The sequence below is a fragment of the Microtus oregoni genome, unplaced genomic scaffold, assembly GCF_018167655.1.
Source record: "Microtus oregoni isolate MIOR12 unplaced genomic scaffold, Mior012 000007F_ref0000211, whole genome shotgun sequence".
Lineage (NCBI taxonomy): Eukaryota > Metazoa > Chordata > Mammalia > Rodentia > Cricetidae > Microtus > Microtus oregoni.
This window is the reverse complement of record NW_024543066.1, coordinates 52,060,147-52,080,455: the sequence shown is the minus strand read 5'-3', so window position 1 is coordinate 52,080,455 and position 20,309 is coordinate 52,060,147. Positions and strand designations below refer to the sequence as shown.

Sequence of the window (20,309 nt, the reverse complement as noted above, 5' to 3'; positions counted from 1 at the left end):
ATATTTAACTTTTCTTTAAAAAAACTTAACCATGAAAGGAAGAAAATAAGAGTATACATTATTTTAACAGCAAAACAGTCATTTCCATATCTATATTTTATATATTATATATATTTATATATATGTATATATACACCTAGCACAGTGTGTATGTTCATCAGTGGGAGTGGAGTGAGGGCACGGCAATGAGCCAGTGTTGCTGTGGCCCCCGGGGAAGGGTCCTGAATTAACTCAGACTCTGCTTTCTTAGGGTCTGTTTTGAGCTCCTTAACGTACCTGCTGTATTTGTTTCTATGGGGCAAATAGGGATGGGGTGAGCATGAGTGAGGCAAGATGCTCCCCACAGGCTCGTCTCCTGAACAGCCTGGAGTCCGGGAGACCAGGGAGACCTCCCTGGCTGGAACACAGGCAATCACCGCCCTGAGCTGGGCTGCTATGCTCCCCACAGGCTCGTCTCCTGAATAGCCTGGAGTCCGGGAGACAAGGGAGACCTCCCTGGCTGGAACACAGGCAATCACTGCCCTGAGCTGGGCTGCTGACTGGCTCTCATCTTACTGGTCTCTGATGGGTTGGGCATGCCAGGGACAGAAAAAAGGCGAAGTTATTTACAATGGCAAAAAAATGCACATACAATAGACATATTTATAGGGCACTAAAGGGACAGAGGAGAGCCAGGCACCCAGCTGTCTCGGGCCTAGGAAGAAGGGGAGGAAAAAAGTGCATTTACACATAAGCCTTCTCCTTTGACTTGTACACCTGAGGGTACTGTGCACCCAGGACACTCCACATATGCTATGTAGCTATGTGGGGTAGACCACTGCAGGAGGCCTACTGCTGTGATCAGCATGCTCAGGAGATGAAAGCCATGGAGATTTGGCCAATAGGAAGAGACATTGAAACTGGACTCTGTCCAATGTGAACAGATCAATCAACATGCAGGTCTCTCCTTGGGCCTCTGGCATCTGTCAAGTGGAGGCTTGGGTCTCCTAGTGTTGTGCTCTGGCTCAGGCCAGACTCTGGTAGAATGGAGAAGCTGAGGCTCTGGTTGTCTGGATGGCTATGGTCCTGGTGATGCAGCTGTGTCTGTGGCACTGTCTTCCAGGGGGTTGTCGGAGCCTGTGGGAGGAGGGTGAGGGTTGAGAAGCTGGCTAGGTTTGCAATGTTCTGTTTCAAGTCCCAGGCTTAACTCTTCAGCACCAGCTGTTGGTGACAAAGCTTTCTTCTCCAAAAACTCTCCTTTATTTTTATTAAAATAATTTTGCTGGTGCGTATGGAATGTGTGTGGAATCAGCTTTGCAGGAGTCAGTTCTCCTTCCACTGTGTGAGTCTTGGGGATTGAACTCAGATGGTCAAGTTTGGTACAAATGCCTTTAAACACAGCCATCTTGTCAGTCCAACCCTTGTTTCTTGTGGGACTTCAGCAGGTCTATGAGTACCTCACTTCTGTCTGGCCTCCAAAACCAAGACAGGTAAGTGTTTTAACTTTGAGTCAAGCCATAGCAGTGGCCTTTCCTCGAAATTCGGGTTTGAGCCACTAAGAACCTGCAGCAGAGGTAAAATCTGGCCCTCCTGGTACACGACCTCCTCAACATAAAAAGAGGGTTCTGGGGGCTGGAGACGTGACTCAGCAGCTAAGAACACTTGCTCTTAGAATGGAAGAACTCTTCCAGAGGACCCAGGTTCAGTTCCCATCACCTATATATGGCAGCTCATAACCATCTGTAACTCTAATTTCACAGTATAAAAGTTGCCTATGGCCTCCTCAGGCATTGCATGTATGTGGTATACAGATTTACATGCAGACAAAGCATCCATACACACAAAGGATTTTAGAAAGAGGGCTCTGTACTTCTGGAGGCATCACAATTCCTGACTTCAAACTCTACTACTGAAAACAGCCTGGTATTGGCATAAGAACAGACAGAAGTGGTGGCACATGCCTTTAATCCCAGCACTTGGGAGGCAGAGGCAGGCGGATCTCTGTGAGTTCGAGGCCAGCCTGGTCTGCAAGAGCTAGTTCCAGGTCAGGCTTCAAAGCTACAGAGAAACCCTGTCTCGAAAAAGACAAAAACAAACAAAAACCAAAAAGGACAGGAGGTCCAATGGAACCAAACTGAAAACCCAGATATCAATCCACAATACCTACGAACATCTGATTTTTGACAAAGAAGCGAAAAATATCAAATGGAAAAAAGAAAGCATATTCAACAAATGGTGCTGGCATAACTGGACATCAACATGTAGAAGAATGAAAATAGACCCATATCTATCACCATGCACAAAACTCAAGTCCAAATGGATCAAAGACTTCAACATAAAACCAACCACACCGAACCTCATAGACCAGAAAGTAGGAAATACACTTGAATGCATTGGCACAGAGAACCACTTCCTAAATATAACCCCAGTAGCACAGACACTGAGAGAATAAATGGGACCTCTTGAAACCGAGAAGCTTCTGTAAAGCAAATGACACGGTCAACAAGACCAAAATGGTAGCCTACAAAATGGGAGAAGAGGGGGCTGGAGAGATGGCTCAGCGGTTAAGAGCATTGCCTGCTCTTCCAAAGGTCCTGAGTTCAATTCCCAGCAACCACATGGTGGCTCACAACCATCTGTAAAAGAGGTCTGGTGTCCTCTTCTGGCCTTCAGGCATACACACAGACAGAACATTGTATAATAATAAATATTTAAAAAAAAAAACCAAAAAACAAAATGGGAGAAGATCTTCACCAACCCCACATCATACAGAGGGCTGATCTCCAAAATATACACAGAATTCAAGAAACTGGACACCAAAAGATCACATAACCCAATAAAAAGAATGGAGTACAGACCTAAACAGAGAACTCTCAACAGAGGAATCTAAAATGGCTGAAAGACACTTAAGGAAATGCTCAACATTCTTGGCCATCAGAAAAATGCAAATCAAAACAACTCTGAGGGGCTGGAGAGATGGCTCAGTGGTTAAGAGCACTGTCTGCTCTTCCAGAGGTCCTGAGTTCAATTCCCAGCAACCACATGGTGGCTTCAACCATGGCGCCCTCCTCTGGCGTGTGGGTATAAATGGAGGCAGAAAGTTGTATACATAATAAATAAATCTTTAAAAATAATAAAATGTGTTTATTATTTAAAAAAAAAAACAACTCTGAGATTCCATTTTACACCTCTAAGAATGGCCAAGATCAAAAAACACTGATGACAACTTATGCTGGAGAGGATGTTAGGTAAAGGAAACATTCCTGCATTGCTAGTGGGACTGCAAGATGGTACAGCTCCTTTGGATATCAGTATGGCGATTTCTCAGAAAATAAGGAAACAACCTACCTCAAGACCCAGCAATACCACTTTTGGGTATAAACCCAAAGGATGCTCAATCATGCCACAAGGACATGTGCTCAACTATGTTCATAGCGGCTTTGTTTGTCATAGCCAGAACCTGGAAACAAACTAAATGCCCCTTGACTGAAAAATGAATAAGGAAAATGTGGTACATTTACACAATGGAGTACTACACAGCAGAAAAAAATAATGACATCCTGAAATTTGTGGGCAAATGGATGGATCTAGAAAACATCATATTGAGTGAGGTAACCCAGACCAAGAAAGACAAATATCATATGCACTCACTCATAAGTGTCTTTTAGACATAAAGCAAAGAAAAACCAGCCTAAAATTCACAATCCCAGAGAACCTAGACAACAAAGAGGACTCTAAGAGAGACATACATGGATCTAATCTACATGGGAAATAAAAAAAGACAAGATCTCCTGAGTAAACTGGGAGCATGGGGATCATGAGTGGAAGGCAAGAAGTAGTTCTCCGACACATGCTCTACCCTTTTCTCATTATGTAGCCCTGTCTAGGCTGACCTTGAACTCACAGAAATTTGGCTGCCCGTTTCCTGGCAAGGATCCCTTTCTGAAGCTGAGGGAATGTGTTGGTCACACCTCAGGGAAAAGAGTCATGGGCCCACCCCGAGCACTTGGTTATGCATTCCCTCAAGGTGGCGGTGCAGGAACTGGCTTTACTCACCTTCCTCAGGGCCGAACTCCTGACTGGTTTGGGAGTCAGAGGCCAGTGCTTCCTTGGTTGTGGGAGAGAGAGAGTGATCTGTCCATCTGGCTGCCTCTGTGTGAAAACTGCCCACAGGAGTGGTCCCCCCAGACGACTCTCCTCCAAGGGACTTGAGAAGCTCTCTGTGGGCCAGTTCCATGTCCTAGAAGAGTTGTAGGGGGGGCGTCTGAGTCCCAGGGCTAAGGCTCAGAGGGTGTGGCAGGGTGAGCTGAAGGTGAACTGGGGATGGAGCCTAATGGTAGAGTGTTTTTCTAGCATGTATGAAGCCATAGGCTCAATTCCATATACATTTATATATATGTATATATATATATGTGTGTGTGAATATGATATGTATATCCATACACATGAACATTTGTTTATCCAGATATATAACTGTCCTGGGTCATGCTCCTTACCTTGAGTCTGTGGAGCTTGATGGTAAGCTGCTCGATGGTATGAAAGATCACACCCATATCCCTGAGGACCAGACTGGGGGAAGAGCCGCTGGAACACATTTGATCCCCAATGCCTCCCCTCTGGTGCTGAGGCTCTGTTGGCCATGTAGGGAGGCTGTGAGGCTGTGAGGGACTTAGGGGTGTCCTGGTAGGCTCAGTGTTGGAGTCCAGAGGTCCTGATGGCATGCTGACATAAAAACAGTTCCCTATACCGATGGCAAGAGAAAGAAATTAGTCAAGCAGACACGTCTAAGTCATTCTCCCACTCCCTTAGAGTACCCTGTGACAGAACGGGCCAGGGAGGCTTCTAAGACAACCTAGTGCATACAGGTCCATGCTTTTCCCTTTAGATGGCAACTGCTCCCCACCTGCCAGGGGAAGATGCTCAGTGATGAGAATGAAGAAGGGGCAAGATGGAGGTGTTACGCTGAGGGAAGGAAGGGTAGAGGGTTGAGGCCCCCTGGAAAGCAGCAGGCAGCAGTATTTCAATGATGCACACCAACACTGCCCTACATGTTACCATCCCCTAGAAACACCAACTGACCATGGAGAAACACAAAGGAACCTGTAAAGCCATGCAAACCTTTTTTCACCACAGTACTAGAGGAGTGGACAGGATTGGGAAGTGGTTGCTCAGGATGTCAGGTTAAATACACTGGAGTGTGGGCACTGGCCAGACTTTCTTGCTTTCTTCCAGACCTGAGCATAGGCTGAAAGCTCTGAACTGAGCCTCTACATCTCCCAGTGAATGGTTTTTCAAAGCTGGAGATACAGGTTTCCTTGCTGTCTTTGGGCTCACGTGCTACTTCCCAACCATCTCAGACAGCTCAGGGAGCACACAGGATGTTTGTGGGTAAGAGAACTCTGACAGCCAAGGCCCAATTCTAGCCCATGGGACCCCTGCTACATCCTGGCCTGGCTTTGGCTGTAAAAAGAAGTTGATTACCCGTAGCCTGTGCTCCGCCTTCCACTTCAGATAGCTCAGATTCTGACTGGCCACTCTCTGGTAGTGCAGGGATAACTTTGCTGCCCGCCACCTTGGCTGCACCGACACCACCACCAGGGAGAGGAGAGACTAAGAGATAAGACAAGGGGGAAGGAGGGAGAGAGAGCACGAAGGAGAGAGAGAAAGAAGTGGACATGTCGGGGATAACAAGAATAAAGGAAGAAAAGAACAAAGTGAGTACAAGATTATAAATGGCCATGTCCCAGGAGCTGAAGAGAACGTTCCACAAAGTCACCTTGGAAGAGCAGGAGCAGGTCAGTTCTCAGAAGCCCAGGAGAGGCAGCCTTTGGCCAACAGAGCAGGGGGCAGCAAGGCACAAGGGACTGATGTCCAACAACCCTCTCAGCCTCCAGTGGCCCAGACTTGGTATTACCATTCTGGCCACACCCCTCAGGAGAGCCTTCCTGGTCTATTCAGGCCTTGCTGGATGTGTCACAGAGCGGCCCACAGTATCCCCAACTTGGAACATCCTCTCTACCACTCTGCACATGCACTTGCTCCCAGACCACCCCCATTTTCAAGAGTCTTCCCAGCTTTGTCTTAAGCTCCTCTGTTCTTAGCCACTTTATGGAATAACAGGTATTTGCCCTCATTTTCCTAAAACTGAATCTCCTGGGAAAAGTGACCTCTTTCTCTCTCTCTCTTTCTACTCCACTCCAACTTTTTTCTTTAGATTAGATAATCAGTGAAGAATAGCAAAAAACTTTTCTTGGAAGTTGATCTGTGCTGGCTCTATTATAGAAGGAAAATGAGGATATACTTTGAATTTTGTCTAAGATACACAGACATTAACTAGCAAATGAGGGCTTTGAGCCTTGCTTGTCTGACTTCAGGGCTCTTCATATCAACATGTCTTTTCCCCCAGGTCCCAATGCCAGTGCTCACACAGGATCCAGGAGAAAGATGGAAAAGAAGTGTCTCCCTGTAATATTCATCTCTACCCCAGCAAAAGTGTGAATACAATGGACACAAAAACATATTTTACCTTTTCTTACAACTTTGTAACTTCCTGCTGGTTCTGTGCTTGAAACCTCTTCATCTGGATTTCTATCTAGCTCAGGAGAGTCCCAGATGCCAGAATTTCTGGTCCTTGGTGGCAGCTGTGCCAGAGAACAGAGAGCCACATCCTCCCCATCTGGCTGGCTTCCCTCTAGCCTCAGGGTGTTGTCACCTATAGTGGGAGCTTGCCCTGGGGATCCTGGGTCCCAGGGGTGAGAGGTGATGCTGATGACAGAAGGGGTGGGTGTGAGGTCATCCTCAGGCTCGCCAGCAGCCTGAGTCTTCACAGTGTGACCGGGCAACAGGCTACACAGGATCAGGTGCCGCAAGTTCTCCACTGCAGGAAAGACAGAGGAATGGCCTCCCAGATGAAGGATTGAACACAGCTTAGTAATGGGAAAGCTCAGGGGAGATGAGGGGTATCATTGCTCCTGCCACTAACACGGTCAATCTGCTGCAGTCTAAGCGTGGAGCTGCTGGGTTTCTGGCTGACTAGTTGGTATTCCTGCATACAGCTCCCATAAAGTAAGAACCTCTGAGTAGGTAGAAGGTGAAATTCATATGGGCTATGTTACTGGGATTCCAGGGGCCAATGAAAAAGTCTTTGAGGCACTTACCATCTTCCAGGGCAGCATCAGCAAGTCCCTCCATGACTAGAGGGCCTGCGAGGGCCAGAAGGACAGGGTCCCTTGTCCTAATGCCTCTGTTTTCTCCATCCAGGGAAGGGGGAGGGTGAGGCAGGGCTCTCAGCTCCTCTGCATCCTCCTCCTGCGCAGGCTTTTCTTGTGCTACCAGCTGCTTCTCTTGAAAACTCTGCTGGGGCCCAGGGCCTGTTTTGGATGCGTGTGTTAGGGTGTGGGAGAGTAGAAGTATGAGGTGAGCCCATGTCCAGCTGTGGACCCAGGGCTTGGGAGCCCTGGTTAGTAAGTTCTCTGGAAGTTCATGGAGCACCTCCTGTGACCCCGACACATATCAGCAGACAGAGACTGTGCCTGGGATGCAATCAAAATCAACTAGGCAATCAGGCATTTGTTAGAAGGTGTTGAGTATTATGGGAAAAAAGATAAAACAGATCAGGGTATGGGCATTAGAAGTGCTGGTTATACTACTAATTGACATAAACAACAAAAACAGTCATGGGGCAACTGCTGGAACCAAGCTATGAAGGATGCGTGGGACACAGAGAAAGACATTCTAAGTGAAAGAGCACAGATGAGTGACATAGGCAGGGAACTCTTAATTTTAAGTTATTTAAAAATAAAACACCTCAAAGAGAAGTTACCTGAAAACTGTACTTCTACGTCCTATCCCAAAAGTGACATCTTAAGTCCTTGCATACCCCAATACTCCTCACTCTCTGTGTGCATCTTGCTCTATGACAGTAATCTCTGGCTGAAGCAGGCAAGGGTATTTCTCTCCTAACCTTGTTACCCACAGAGGCAGCAAAAGTTGGTCAAGCTGTCAGTCAGTTTCCTCTCCCATTTCCCTTCTACTCATTTTATCAAGTGGCACCTCTCATACCTCTTGCCCTGATGGACTCTTTCATCATCTGATACCTTAATCTGACCCATACCCCCCCCCCCCCCCCACACACACAAAGACAATGCTGGTTTCCCACACGATGGAGAGGGGCCTTACCTCCAGATAGTTCCTTGGTTTCTGGTTCAGTATGGTAAACTTCTGAGTCATTTATTTCTACCCTGAGGGAAGAAATCATTAAAGGTTAAAGCAGACCACCTGGTGGCAATTTCTAGCTTTGCCAGCCTGGTCAAGGTGTCATGAAATCTAGTCTGGTCCCGTCATATCTTTCACAGGCAATAAAGGAGCAGGGTGTAAGGAAGAAGGAGCTGGGCCTCACCACCTGATGGGCTGCACAGGCTGACAGTGGAAGCTGGGTGTTGACTTAGCTCCTCTAGCTGCATTCAATACCAGAACCCTGCTTCAGGGGCATCTCCACTATATCCAAATGTGAGGTGATGGGAGAGCAGGGAGGACAGAAGGCAAAGAAGCAGAGGCATGTTCTTCCATCTGTTTCCCAATGGTATTTCTCTGTGGAGGCTACCTGTCTACTCTAATGGTGAAAAGGCTGAGGAGTATCAAAAGAAAGGCAGGCTGGACGGGGAATGGTGCTGGGAACTGGAGGGCTAAGCAACATACCTGCTAGGGGTGGAGCCCTGGTAGGCTGGCTCCTGGGATCCTGGTGGTGAAGAATGGATGGGTGTTGGGGCAGCTCCAGGGTGCTTGGTGGCATTCTGCACGGCCTCTTCTAAGAGTTCCATCCATCTGTTGCTCGGCAGAAACACAAGCCCAGTGATGAGAATAAGGCCAGGTATACTCCCTGTCCTCTGTGGACTCTACTGCCAAAAACCTTCAAAGCCCTCTCCACATTCTGTCTCAAGGACCCTCTGCTAGGCAGGTTTTCACCTCCATCAACACTTCTCACTGGCCATTCCCCTAGATTTCTATGACTCATAGCTACCAATTACTAGATATTAACACTTTTATAAGACTCATTTCCCCTTTCAAAATGAGAACCCAGAGGGGAAGAAACTGATTTAACCTGTCTCTGCCCACTGTGCCATACCACCTCTAGCAGTCAGTGTTGGGAAACATGGGGTAGATATACATGGATTTATTTTACTTAGCCCAGGCCTGGTTACATCCTGGGTGATGGCTTCTGCTGCTCTGTGCCTATGTTGCCTCTTAACTTCTTAGTCCTCCATTCAGGAACTGCTCTGGGCCCAGTCCTGGTCTCATTGCTCAAATCCTTCTACACACCACTCTGGTTCCAAGGGGACAGAAGTTATACGGGACCCCGCAATCAATTCTCACATATTCTTGTCCGATGATGTCAATGCAACCAGCTCATAGATCTGGGGAGGGCCCAGTTCAGAAGTACAGATGATGAAGAAGGCTCGCTTATCTGTGCGAGGAAAGAAAGGCAGAAAGTCTACACAGGGCATGGCGGACATGGTCCCCAACCTGAAGAAAGCACTATGGGATATACCTGGGTCATCAGAATTAATTGGCATTCACCAAAAGACACAGGCAATTATGGGCCCCCAATGACATTTGTCAGGGCCATTCCTACTTCCCTCTTGCTCTGTTAACTGAGGGCTGATGTGCATATAGTGCTTCGGGGTACCAAATCTTTCCATGTCTACCCCATCCTTTCTGAGCTGCTCAGGGAGGTCAGGTGTCATTGATGATCCCAGAGAATGTGGTTGACTGCCCTGCTACCTCAAACTTCTGGGCTCGAGTCTGTGCTGTAGGTGTGGTTGTTTTGAACTATGCTCTGCCCAAGGCATTCTTGCACAAGGTCTGTCCCAGTCTTTATGTCTGCTCCTGTTTCTTTCATTCTTGCTCTGACATCTTCAGCCCCACCCAGTGCACCCATCCCATCCATCATGGTCTTCACCATGGTCCCTTACCTACCCCTCACCCTGCCATCTTGGACCAGATCTTCCTGCTTAGACTGGGCCAAGATAGGAAAGGAACCCAGGACTTCAAATCTTGTAAAGCTCCAGAATGGGCCTACATCACCCAGTGCTAGTAAGCAGAGTGAACAGGACACAGAGCCTCAAGCTGGCTGGCTCATGTCCTCATGGTACCTGTAGCCACGGAACGGATGAGCACAGCGTTGAGCTTCAGCACAGGGCTGAAGGTCTGTCTGCTGTCCGCAGAGCCCACAGCTGTCTTGCTGTGGCACTTGAGCAGCAGCCTCTCCTCTTGTCTCTGCAGCAGCACCAGAAGGTCCTCCAGTAACAGCACCTGCAGGTCTGACAATTAAGACGATCCCTGTTGCTCAGTCACCCAGAGGCTATTAGAAGTCCACGCCCAGGACTAGGAGGCCACAGGAATCCAGTGACTCCAACTCTTTTTTTCTGTCTTCCCTTCCCACACTGTGCTTAAGGAGCTGTGTGCTGCCACCCTGTTGCGTATGTTTGCCTCCCCAGCATCCCAGTACCCTTAGAGCAGCAGTTTTTAAAGCTTTTGCAGCAGAGAAGAATGGACCCTGGAGAAGCACACTCGCCACAGGTTCTCTTCAATTCCCAGTCCCCGGCACATACCCAGGGTCTTGTCTTTGCTGATCCTCCAGGTCAGGGGTCCCTCATGGATCATCTTCCTCGCTGTAAGATCCAGGCTCTGAAAGGAGACACCATTGTTCCATTCACACAACAAGTTTTAAGAATCACTGTGCATGGACATTTGCTAAGGTGCTGGGAATCAGTGAGTAGGAAACAACTGTTACCTTTGAACTCTTATAGGGGACGGAGAGAAGTAAAGTGTGCTACGGAGCCCTGTGCCTGTCTGTGGTGCTCTGACTTGGGATTCCCACTTGGCATACTACATGCCACCTAACTTTCCAAGGAGACAGTGTTGCTTTTCCTGACCTTCTCTTCAGTTTTATTCTTCCTTTACCTCCAGTCCTGCCCCATTCTATTTCCTGAGGCTAAGTTCCAACATCTACTTTTTACTTAGTGAGGCTTTCTGTTCCTGTTAATCCAGGGATGAGCGACATTAACAGGGTATGCCTCTCATGACCTAACCACGCCACCCTATCACAGACAGGCCATGTCTCTTACTTCTAAGACTCACTGGGCTCTGACTTGAGTTCTGCTCCTAAGGGGGCCCAAAAAGGATGTGTGTGAGGGGCTGCCAGTATTGCAGCCTCCACCTCCTACCTTGAATTCTGCTGCCAAGGGGTTGCTGGCCCGCTCTAGGGCAGTGGCATCTAGGCGTTTCTGGTAGCTCTCTAATCGGTGACGGTTCTCTGTCTGCTTCACTGCTTCATTTACAAACTTGAGAATCTCTCGGCACTGGTCCCGGGCACGGCAGAGCTTTTGATGCTCAGATGTGCCACCTACCAAACGGGGGAATGTGTGGCAGTTAGTGCTTCTGCCTGCAAAGTTCATATGGTCATCGTTCTCCTAGTGTTATATATATGGCTTAGCATATTTGCTTACTTACTATTGTGTGTGTGTGTGTGTGTGTGTGTGTGTGTGTGTGGACAGCCACGTCACAGTGTGTATGTTAAGGTCAGAGGACAATTTTGTCAAGTTGGTTCTCTCCTTCCATCCTTTCTGTGAATTTCTGTTGAGTCATCATGCTAGTCCCCTGGTTATATCTCTGCACACTGCACAGAGGCACCCAACAAAGGTATTAACTGGTCTACAATCCAGCAGAGCCCTTGAAGGAGCTCAGAGTTGCCTTCAAGGGCCAGGCACTGGGTCCACGCTTCCTGGCTCATATAGAGGCCCCAGAAGCCAGCAGTGGCCTTTGTTTCTCTGCTGTGCAGCACTTCATATTTCCAAACCACATTTCCAATCATTTTCCTCTCTGAGACTTACTGTACTCGGACAAGGAAGAAGATCTCAAAGGTCTGGGCTTGTTAAGATCACAAAGCTGTGATGAAGCAAAGAAGTCTGCTGCCACAAGGCACTAGTGAATGCCCTACCCTCTGTGTGCTTGATGATGTTCTCTAGCAGCAGTGGGTACTTGGTGAGCCGCTGCATTTCAGAGATGATCAGGTCTCGCAGCTGCAGCCTCCGGCACTGAGGGTGGCTCTCAGCCTCCTGAATAGCAAGACGCAGACAGAGGAAGAGGTCAACTAGTGACTGGGAGTTCCTTTAGGGTTCAGGGCTAAGATGGCTTTGAAAATGCCAAGTAGGTCCTAACCCCAGATGGGTCACTTGGAAATGGTGGCAGTTTTTTCTTTCAACATTTAGGGAGGGGTTAATGTTGCCAGGAAGAGAAGGTCAAAACAGAAGGGCAGTATCATTCCTATTTCACAGCAAAGTGCACACTAATTCTAGTGGGCAAGGCAGGCTTTTTGCCTGCTAGTCTAGAGTACTTCTCAACCAAAGGCATTTTTGGCTCTAGAGGTAATGCTTTACAGTACTGATGTGGGTGATGTGGATAGGTAGAGGGGTTAAGGTTGGGTCCAGAAGACGTTAGGAGATCTTTGGTGAGCATGGCAGAGCTGAGGGAGGGTTAAGACACAGTCCAGGATACCTGCATGAAGAGCTGGAACCGGCTCTCTTTACGTTGTTTAGTCTTAATTAGCTCTAGGGCAATTGACTGATAGGAACAGAATTGTGCAGCTACTTGCTGGAGCTCCTCTCGGGCAGGACCATCAAACTGAAGAGGCAGAAAGGACATGGTCCAGGTATCACACTTCTGCCAGGGAGCAGCACCCCTTCCCCCTTGACTATCCTCTCTTCTTGGGTAAAGGGATCTTGCTTCTTCTAATCTCCTCCTTGCCATACCCGAGCCAGCATGAGGTCACTGATGTCTCTGATAATGGGACCTTCCTCCCGGAGCTTCCTCATGGCTTCACACCAGGAATCTGTGGTAGGAAGGAAGAAGCAGAAATGCCTGGGGTGGAGCCACACTGCTAGACAGTTTATAACTAGGAGAAAAGGCATTTTTGACAGTCGTTTATAACTAGGAGAAAAGGCATTTTTGACAGTCGTTTATAACTAGGAGAAAAGGCATTTTTGACAGTAGTTTCACGGAGAAGTCTGGAAACCTTTACTTTGGATCTGGAGGGTTAGCTTCAAGCTATCTGTCAGTTTCTCTCAGCAGGAGTAGTGGGGGGTTATATACTTAGGGGGATCAGGTGGGATTCAAACTGAAGCAGAGTGAAAGGCGGCAGAGGGAGACTGGAGGGACACAGGCGCCTTACTGTGAATCTCTATGAGTTCAGGCAGATTAGGGAAGAGCCTCGCCAGCTCTTCCCGAGGCATTAGGTTCTCCTTTTTCATGCGCTGGTAGAAGATGAGGTCCAAGACCCGGAGTGTTCGCAGATGGGATGCTTCTGTCACAAACAGCTCTGAGCAGGGGTTGTGACAAGGAGAGACGGGGGGAAAAGATTAGCAAATGTCTAGAGCAGTGATTCCCAACCTTCCTAATGCTGCAACCACTAATACAGTTCTTCATGTTGTGGTGACTCCAACCATAAAAATATTTTGTTGTTATTTCATAACTATAATTTTTATACTGTTATAAATCATAGTGTAAATATCTGATATGAGATCCCTCAAAGGGGTTGAGACCCACTGATCTAGAGTCACTACTCTTTGGGGAAATGGAGTGTTAGCTTCTCTACGCTTGACTAAGCACTAATAAGGTGACCTGGAGAAGCTCTCCTACCCACATAAGCATGAGTGGAGATGAGGGAAGCAAGGGAGGTTCTCACCATTGATGACCTCTTGTCGGTCAATCTCCTTCTGTGTCAGCCCTGCCACCACGTCCTTGCCTACTGTATGCTGCCAGTTTTGGACATCTGGCTCTGGCTCGAGGTCAGACAGCTGGCCCAGATCATCTTCCAGAAGGTGGGGAAGGACAACATCTGTACAGAACCCCAGATTGGGGGACTCAATGCTCCTAAGGAAAACGGGGAGCTCAGCTTCACTAGCGGGTAACTTACATTCAAGGTTGTCTGTCACTCTCTTACTCAACCTGCTTTTACCAGGCCCATAGAGAAGAGATGCACATCTAGCCATGCCTAGATGTGTGAAGGTGGCTGAACGCAGATGTGCCACAGAGACACCAAACAGTGCCACAGTGCTCACCACTTACCTGCGGCCCATTTTAGGTGTGAAGGGAGGGGTTGGATTCTCAAGAGACCTAAGGAGAAAATACCAACTCTGAATATATATAATTATAATCATAATAATAGTAACAACAATAACAACAATATATCTAACCACACTAAGTAGCATCGGGTAAGTATAGTCACTGGAGGTCACTCGCCTGGTGGAGAGGCTGGAGGCAGAGGACGAGGCTGACTGATGAAGGCGAGTGGCCTCAGCAGCAGCATCCATGTCAACATCACTTCGAGATCTGGGCACATTCTCTGCTTTTCGAGATCGCTTCATCTCTTCCCGGCCCTTGAGGCTCTCAGAGCGGCCCAGGCGAATCTCTGAGCGTGAACTGCTAAGGAGGGACAGGAAACTTTGAGATGTGATATTGTGGCTAGCTTTTACCTGTTATCCAACTCCAAAGGTGCCTCAAAACCACAGGTTTTTCTACCTGGCCCTGAAAGGCTCAAACATGAGGGCCCATAAGCTGCACAATGACAAGCCACTCTGGCTACTCTACAGACTTGTGGCTTTCCTCAGTGGGCTTCCTGGATAGTTTCTCTTCTTCACCTTAAGCTAAGACAGTGGTTCTCAACTTTCCCAATGCTGTGACCCTTTAATACAGTTCAAGTTGTGGTGACCCCCAATCATAAAATTATTTTTATTGCTACTTTATAACTGTAATTTTGTTACTGTTATGGATTGTAAATATCTGATATGTGACACCCGTGAAAGGGCTGTTCAACTCCCATAGGGGTTGTAACCCACAGGCTAAGAGAATCAGTTTTGTGATGTGTTCAGATGCCTAAGGCACCATGATCCTTTTAGAAGACCCATGGATATATCACAGTCTTTCATCAGAAGCCATAAGGTCCACTGCCCTGGAGGCCATCCCATGGTCAGTATACCTTGCCAGTTTTGGACCAGCTACCCTCTTCTCTGACTCTTGAGGTGGATCTTTCTCTGAGGGAGGAATAGCTGGTTCCTACACTTTGGCTGTCAGAAGATGCTGTGTGCTGTAGGATTCTTACTCTAGCTGTGATGTAGATTTCTCCTTTCCCTTCCTAAACTTCTATTTCCTTTCCAGGGAGACATGGCTGGGGAAGATGCTTCCAGGGCTTGGTTACAGACAGGCAGAGGTTCATCCCTGGATGTCCTGCGTGGCTAACAAGCACTCTTGGGGTTTGGTGAGATGCTGACAACTGAGGACTGATATCTGTTGAGTCTGTAGTGCCATCAGCCTCAACACACCCAACATCTCTGACCCCTAGATGCCCCTAGATGCACCACTAGGCCCTCCTGGGATGCCCCTTTGTTAATAATCTATATCCTGTTCTATGTCTCAAATCACAGAAGGTCTTGAAATGTCTAGAGAGTGCTTAACAGTAGTGGGCTGCTGCAGCAGGGAGCCAAGTACTTTGAGTCTTAATTTACACCTTCTCTAAAAGGCCAGAGGATTCAACACAGAGTTTACCTCTTGAGGACTCAAATTTGTCTTTAGGGTTTGCAAACGACTTGACAACTGATGTCTTACTGAAGTTACTCCTCAGCAATCTATAAGAACAATTCTAATCCAGATCAGCTCACACTGTTCTCTATGTCCTCAGCCACCACTGCAAACCTCTTCCAGTAGGTTAGAGGGCTACAAAGCTTTGTAACTTCCTAGAAGAACCCTTGGGCACTCAACACCAAGCATCTACGGCAGCCTAAATTGTCTTCCTGTGCATACTACTCTCCCAAGATTGCCACAGAGTTTACAAATAAAATTCTAAGCCTTCTGCTTAGAATAGCTTTAGGATTTTGGTGAACGTCTTAGGTAGAGCAATTTTACCTAGCAAGGCCAAGAGAGCAAGTCTGTAAGTGTTTTCAAATTTTTTTTCAAGGTATTGACATCTCCCAAATGTAAAATATTTGACATGTCCAAATTATCACACCTGTCTCATAGCAATTATGTAATTTGTATCTAATTTATCTACAAATGTTAAGCTCAACCTCTCTCCACAGTACAAATCTCCGAAGTTTATCATCCCAAAATCTTTGTCAACTCTTACTATGGCTAAATCCTTTGACATGAACTAAATTTATGAAGGGCTAATATAAAACTGAAAGAATGAACTTGTATTCCAGCCAGAATGTCTGGCTTGGCGCTGATGGTTATTTAAAAGGCAAATGATTAGAACACCAATACTGCTGCCTATGGATTTGCCTCTCTGCCTGCCTCTATTCTTCAGTGGCTTTCAAACTTGATTGTACAATGGGATTATTTTCCTATACAAAAGGCTGCAGTACTGCACCTCAAGAATGATTTGAGGAATCTGCACAGACATTTCTGGTTACAGGCAATCTTTATTTTAAAGACAGCTGTAGCCATGACGTGACCGCCTTCATGCCAGTCAGGAGCATGTGTTAAACCACACAAACATCCTTGTTAGAACCTGATACCTAACAGAGATGCAGAAAATGAGAGAGCACCATCCCCACCCTTTGTGAGATAGGGTCTTACTTTATAGCCTAGGCTGGCATTGAACTCCCAGTGATCCTCCTGTCTCAGTCTCTGGAGTGCCGAGATTACAGACATGTGTCACCTGCCCTCTTTTTCTTTTTGAAGGGAAGAATCATCTGTCTTGAGCCAACTGACTCTATGGTCTGCTGAGACAGACGACTCATTTCCACCTATTGCTTGTCTTTAAAAGGGTCAGCAGAAAAACATTTTCAAGCTTTTTAAAAAATTATTATTTTATTTTCAGAGACAAGGTAGACCAAGATGGCCTGGAACTCACAGAGGTCCTCCTGCCTGTGCCTCCCTAGGGCTGGGTGAGATTAGAGGTGTGTGACATCTCACCTAGCTTAGAGCTTTCTTACTAGACAAAGACTTTCTTGTGCCTCTCTTGGCCTTTATCCTTCCTGACTGGCTGCTGGATAAAATAATGCAGCTCCATTTTGGGATGGAACTGCTCAGTAGTTGGGGGTCAGCCTAAAGGTTGCCTTAACGAGCTTCCACTGGCCCAGTTCCCAACACATTATACTTCCTGCAGTCACTTAGAGTGGGCAGGCTCTACTCGCGACCTCACAGTACAGTGGAGAGGAGCAAGGCAGAGGGAATTAAACCCTAGTGCTGAAGCCTGCCCATGCCTGGTTGGCCCCATCCAGCTACAGCTACCTGTCACTCTCCAGCAGGTCCTCAGGAAAGCTTCCTGTTGAGAGTCGTTGTGTCCCCGGCTCTGGGACATCATACTGATGGCTGTTCTCAAAGTGCTGAATGATGTTCCTCACATTGCCTGGCTTAACTGCAGGCAAAAAGAAAACGAAGGGTACTATGCTTTCTGTTCCAGTGTCCTTACTCCCCTCTATCCCAGAAGACAGAGCAATGAACAAGCATAGATGAGAACAGCATGGGACCAGAAGGCAGGGGACATGAGCTAGGCCTAGTTCTTCTCTAATATGCTGTATAGTCCTGGGTGGTCCTCTCCTTTTCTAGGTCTCTTCTTTTCACACTACCTGAAAGCAATGACTAAGTTTTCCTAAAGTGACACAGCAGGTCTAAAAAAAGAAAAAAAAAAAAAAAAGAAAAAAGCCAGGAAGACCAAAACCACATATACATGGAGTCCGACCATGTTGCTGAATCGAATCTCAGGCCCTTTTCAATTTTCTATCACTTTTATACACTCCCCTCCCTGCCCCACTCTCTATCCCATTCCTATGGCCAGCTTTGAGCTCCATTATTAAAGGATTGGTGAGAGGTAGGTGACCTGAGGAACAGAGGCAACACATTATCCTTGGTATTCAAAATCTAGCCCTTTCCCCAAGCTGACAGTTTAGGGAGCCAGTCTTATTCGAGAGCAAGCAAGGTACAGAGAGGGAGGACACACTAAGACATAATACTTGAAAACCCTGCAAAGGGGGCTTAGACCTAAGCCCAGTGTCTGGGAGCCAGGCAAGAGATAAAGAGTTCATCTTCAAGTCAAAACTGAGTCACATGAAGGTAGAGCAGGGCTCAGGTAGCAGGTGGAGGCAGCAGAAGTATCTAGGGAACTGGCAACAAAACTGAGTCACATGAAGGTAGAGCAGGGCTCAGGTAGCAGGTGGAGGCAGCAGAAGTATCTAGGGAACTGGCAACAAAACTGACTTTAGAGATTCTACATGTGCAGTTTAGACTCCTTGTCTAAAACAGACCTGCTCGTTGCATAAATTTGACTTTCAAAGGAAGATTCCCAAACCTAAGAGAACAAAAAACATCTGTCTATTCTTTTCTACACTTACAGCCCCATCCTTGAGATAGATGGCCAGGGTGGCCCTTTTCTCAAACTTTTAAGTGGCTGGGAATGTTTATAGTGGCTGTTACTATCACTTGCTTTTGTCTAGGACCTGTCCTAGAATGAACGTGCACCGGGCGGGGGGAGGGGGGGTCACCACAGACTCACTCATAGTCTGTTGTGTACCTACGATGGACCTGTCTGAGCAATTATGTAAGAACCTAGGAATATCCCATAACTGACAGTATGAGGCAGAATTTACTATCCCTATCTCATGGTTACCTGACTAATGTCTAGGTGTGCTCTGCATAGTTGTGTGGCTGTGGCAAAAAGCAGGTGTAGCCCTGAGATCTGGTATCGCTGAGTAACTTAGCATAACAACAGGAAACAGAAAGGAGCACTTTCATTGATTAATTGATTGGTTGATTGATTGGGAGACAGGGTTTCTCTGTGTGGCTTTGAAACCTGACCTGGTACTCTCTGTAGACCAGGCTGGCCTTGAACTCACAGAGATCCGCCTGCCTTTGCTTTCTGAGTGCTGGGATTACAGGCATGAGCCGCCACTGCCTGGCTTTTTAACCCAGGCAAGTTTCACTAGTAGACTTTGCTCCCTTTCCTCCAGTCTCTGAAAGACAATGGAACTAAGAAAAGTGAATTATGGGGGCTGGAGTGATAGCTCAGTCACTGAAGTGCTGCTGCAAGAATTGAGGACCAGAGATGAATCCCTAGCACCCAAATAAAAAGTCAGGGGTGGTGGCAAGTGCTTGTAATTCCAGTACGAGGAAGATGGAGACAGCCTGCCTAAAAGAATGGTGAGCCCCAGGCTCTAGTGAGAGAGATCACAAAAAAACAAGTGGATGTCTCATGACGATTGACACTTTAGGTTACCTTTGACTTCTAAAGCACCCCCCCCCATTATGCTATTAGCAACCAGACAAACAGGTGATAGATGAAGATTGAGTATCAATTGGACCTTTCTAGCAGTGGGTGTTTGATATCCTAGGAATTTTAGAAGCCCAAATCAAATCAAGCAATCAGAGTGATAAAATCTGACTTAAGGAGCACATGGATGAGGCATGGGGCTGGAGAGGCCCAGCATAAAGAGTGTGTACTGCTCTTCCAAAGTTCAACCTCCAGCAACCACATCAGTCAGCTCACAGCTGCCCGAATCTTCAGCTCCAGGGAACCCAACTGCTCTGGCCTCTGCAATTCATGTGCACACACTACACACAAAATTAAAAGAAGAGAGAGAGAGAGAGAGAGAGAGAGAGAGAGAGAGAGAGAGAGACAGACAGAGACACAGAGAGAGAACACACAAACCCTCAGCACCCTTATCTTATTCTCCTTGGGCATTCTTGTTCTCTCTCAAGCTGACACAAAGCTCCCTCAGTGGAGCTGCTCAGCTTCTTACAACCTCACACTTTCCTTGACAGGGCAAATGAGAAACAGATTTTGGCAGCTATTGAGTCTGGAGCTGGGAACACAGCTCAGTGGTAGAGCAGCTTGGTTCCAATGATGGGACTGGATTTCAGGGCTATTCTTTTGTTTTTCCACAGCTAAATTTTTTTTCAAGATTTATTTTTATGGCTTAAGATAACATGATATGTCAATAACAAAGTAAGCTCAAAGATACTAATTTTAAAATGCCATTTTTACACAACAGAATTTCCTGACTGTATTCCATTGTTCTTTCTCCATGTACAAACTACTATAGAACTTAGAAAACATATTTTGCACTTTTTTTTTTGAGAAAGAATCTCACGTAGCCCAGGCTATGTAGCTGAAGCGCACCCTGATTTCCTAATCCTCTCGCTTCTACTTTCCAAGTCTAGGGTTACAGGAGTATGCCAGCGAATATCAATAATTGTTTATACATGGACCTCACTGAAGGAAACTTGCATGATTCTGTGACATTTTGATGTAGGCTTTAAGTTTCTTATGGGTTAATATG

General features: G+C 46.9%; 1 protein-coding gene across 15 annotated transcripts in view; it reads right to left on the bottom strand.

The window, feature by feature from the left end:
- Nucleotides 1-7: 7 nt before the first annotated feature.
- Nucleotides 8-20,309, bottom strand: part of Arhgef11 (Rho guanine nucleotide exchange factor 11) — a 141,339-nt gene continuing 121,037 nt past the window's right edge. For 7 of the 15 annotated variants that reach the window (XM_041655297.1, XM_041655304.1, XM_041655306.1 and 4 more), the window contains 20 exons: nucleotides 17,266-17,392; nucleotides 14,278-14,460; nucleotides 14,104-14,151; nucleotides 13,721-13,908; nucleotides 13,208-13,354; nucleotides 12,789-12,868; nucleotides 12,535-12,660; nucleotides 11,978-12,095; nucleotides 11,205-11,383; nucleotides 10,590-10,665; nucleotides 10,131-10,298; nucleotides 9,352-9,442; nucleotides 8,677-8,802; nucleotides 8,158-8,219; nucleotides 7,137-7,349; nucleotides 6,506-6,856; nucleotides 5,461-5,589; nucleotides 4,476-4,720; nucleotides 4,036-4,219; nucleotides 8-1,116 (listed from right to left, as the gene is read on the bottom strand). In XM_041655297.1, the coding sequence (XP_041511231.1) occupies nucleotides 1,058-1,116; nucleotides 4,036-4,219; nucleotides 4,476-4,720; nucleotides 5,461-5,589; nucleotides 6,506-6,856; nucleotides 7,137-7,349; nucleotides 8,158-8,219; nucleotides 8,677-8,802; nucleotides 9,352-9,442; nucleotides 10,131-10,298; nucleotides 10,590-10,665; nucleotides 11,205-11,383; nucleotides 11,978-12,095; nucleotides 12,535-12,660; nucleotides 12,789-12,868; nucleotides 13,208-13,354; nucleotides 13,721-13,908; nucleotides 14,104-14,151; nucleotides 14,278-14,460; nucleotides 17,266-17,392 (2,900 nt within the window). In that variant the 3' untranslated portion in view covers nucleotides 8-1,057. The remainder of the gene's footprint in view (nucleotides 1,117-4,035; nucleotides 4,220-4,475; nucleotides 4,721-5,460; nucleotides 5,590-6,505; nucleotides 6,857-7,136; nucleotides 7,350-8,157; nucleotides 8,220-8,676; nucleotides 8,803-9,351; nucleotides 9,443-10,130; nucleotides 10,299-10,589; nucleotides 10,666-11,204; nucleotides 11,384-11,977; nucleotides 12,096-12,534; nucleotides 12,661-12,788; nucleotides 12,869-13,207; nucleotides 13,355-13,720; nucleotides 13,909-14,103; nucleotides 14,152-14,277; nucleotides 14,461-17,265; nucleotides 17,393-20,309) is intronic. The other 8 variants (XM_041655296.1, XM_041655298.1, XM_041655305.1 and 5 more) reach the window with 4 other exon arrangements.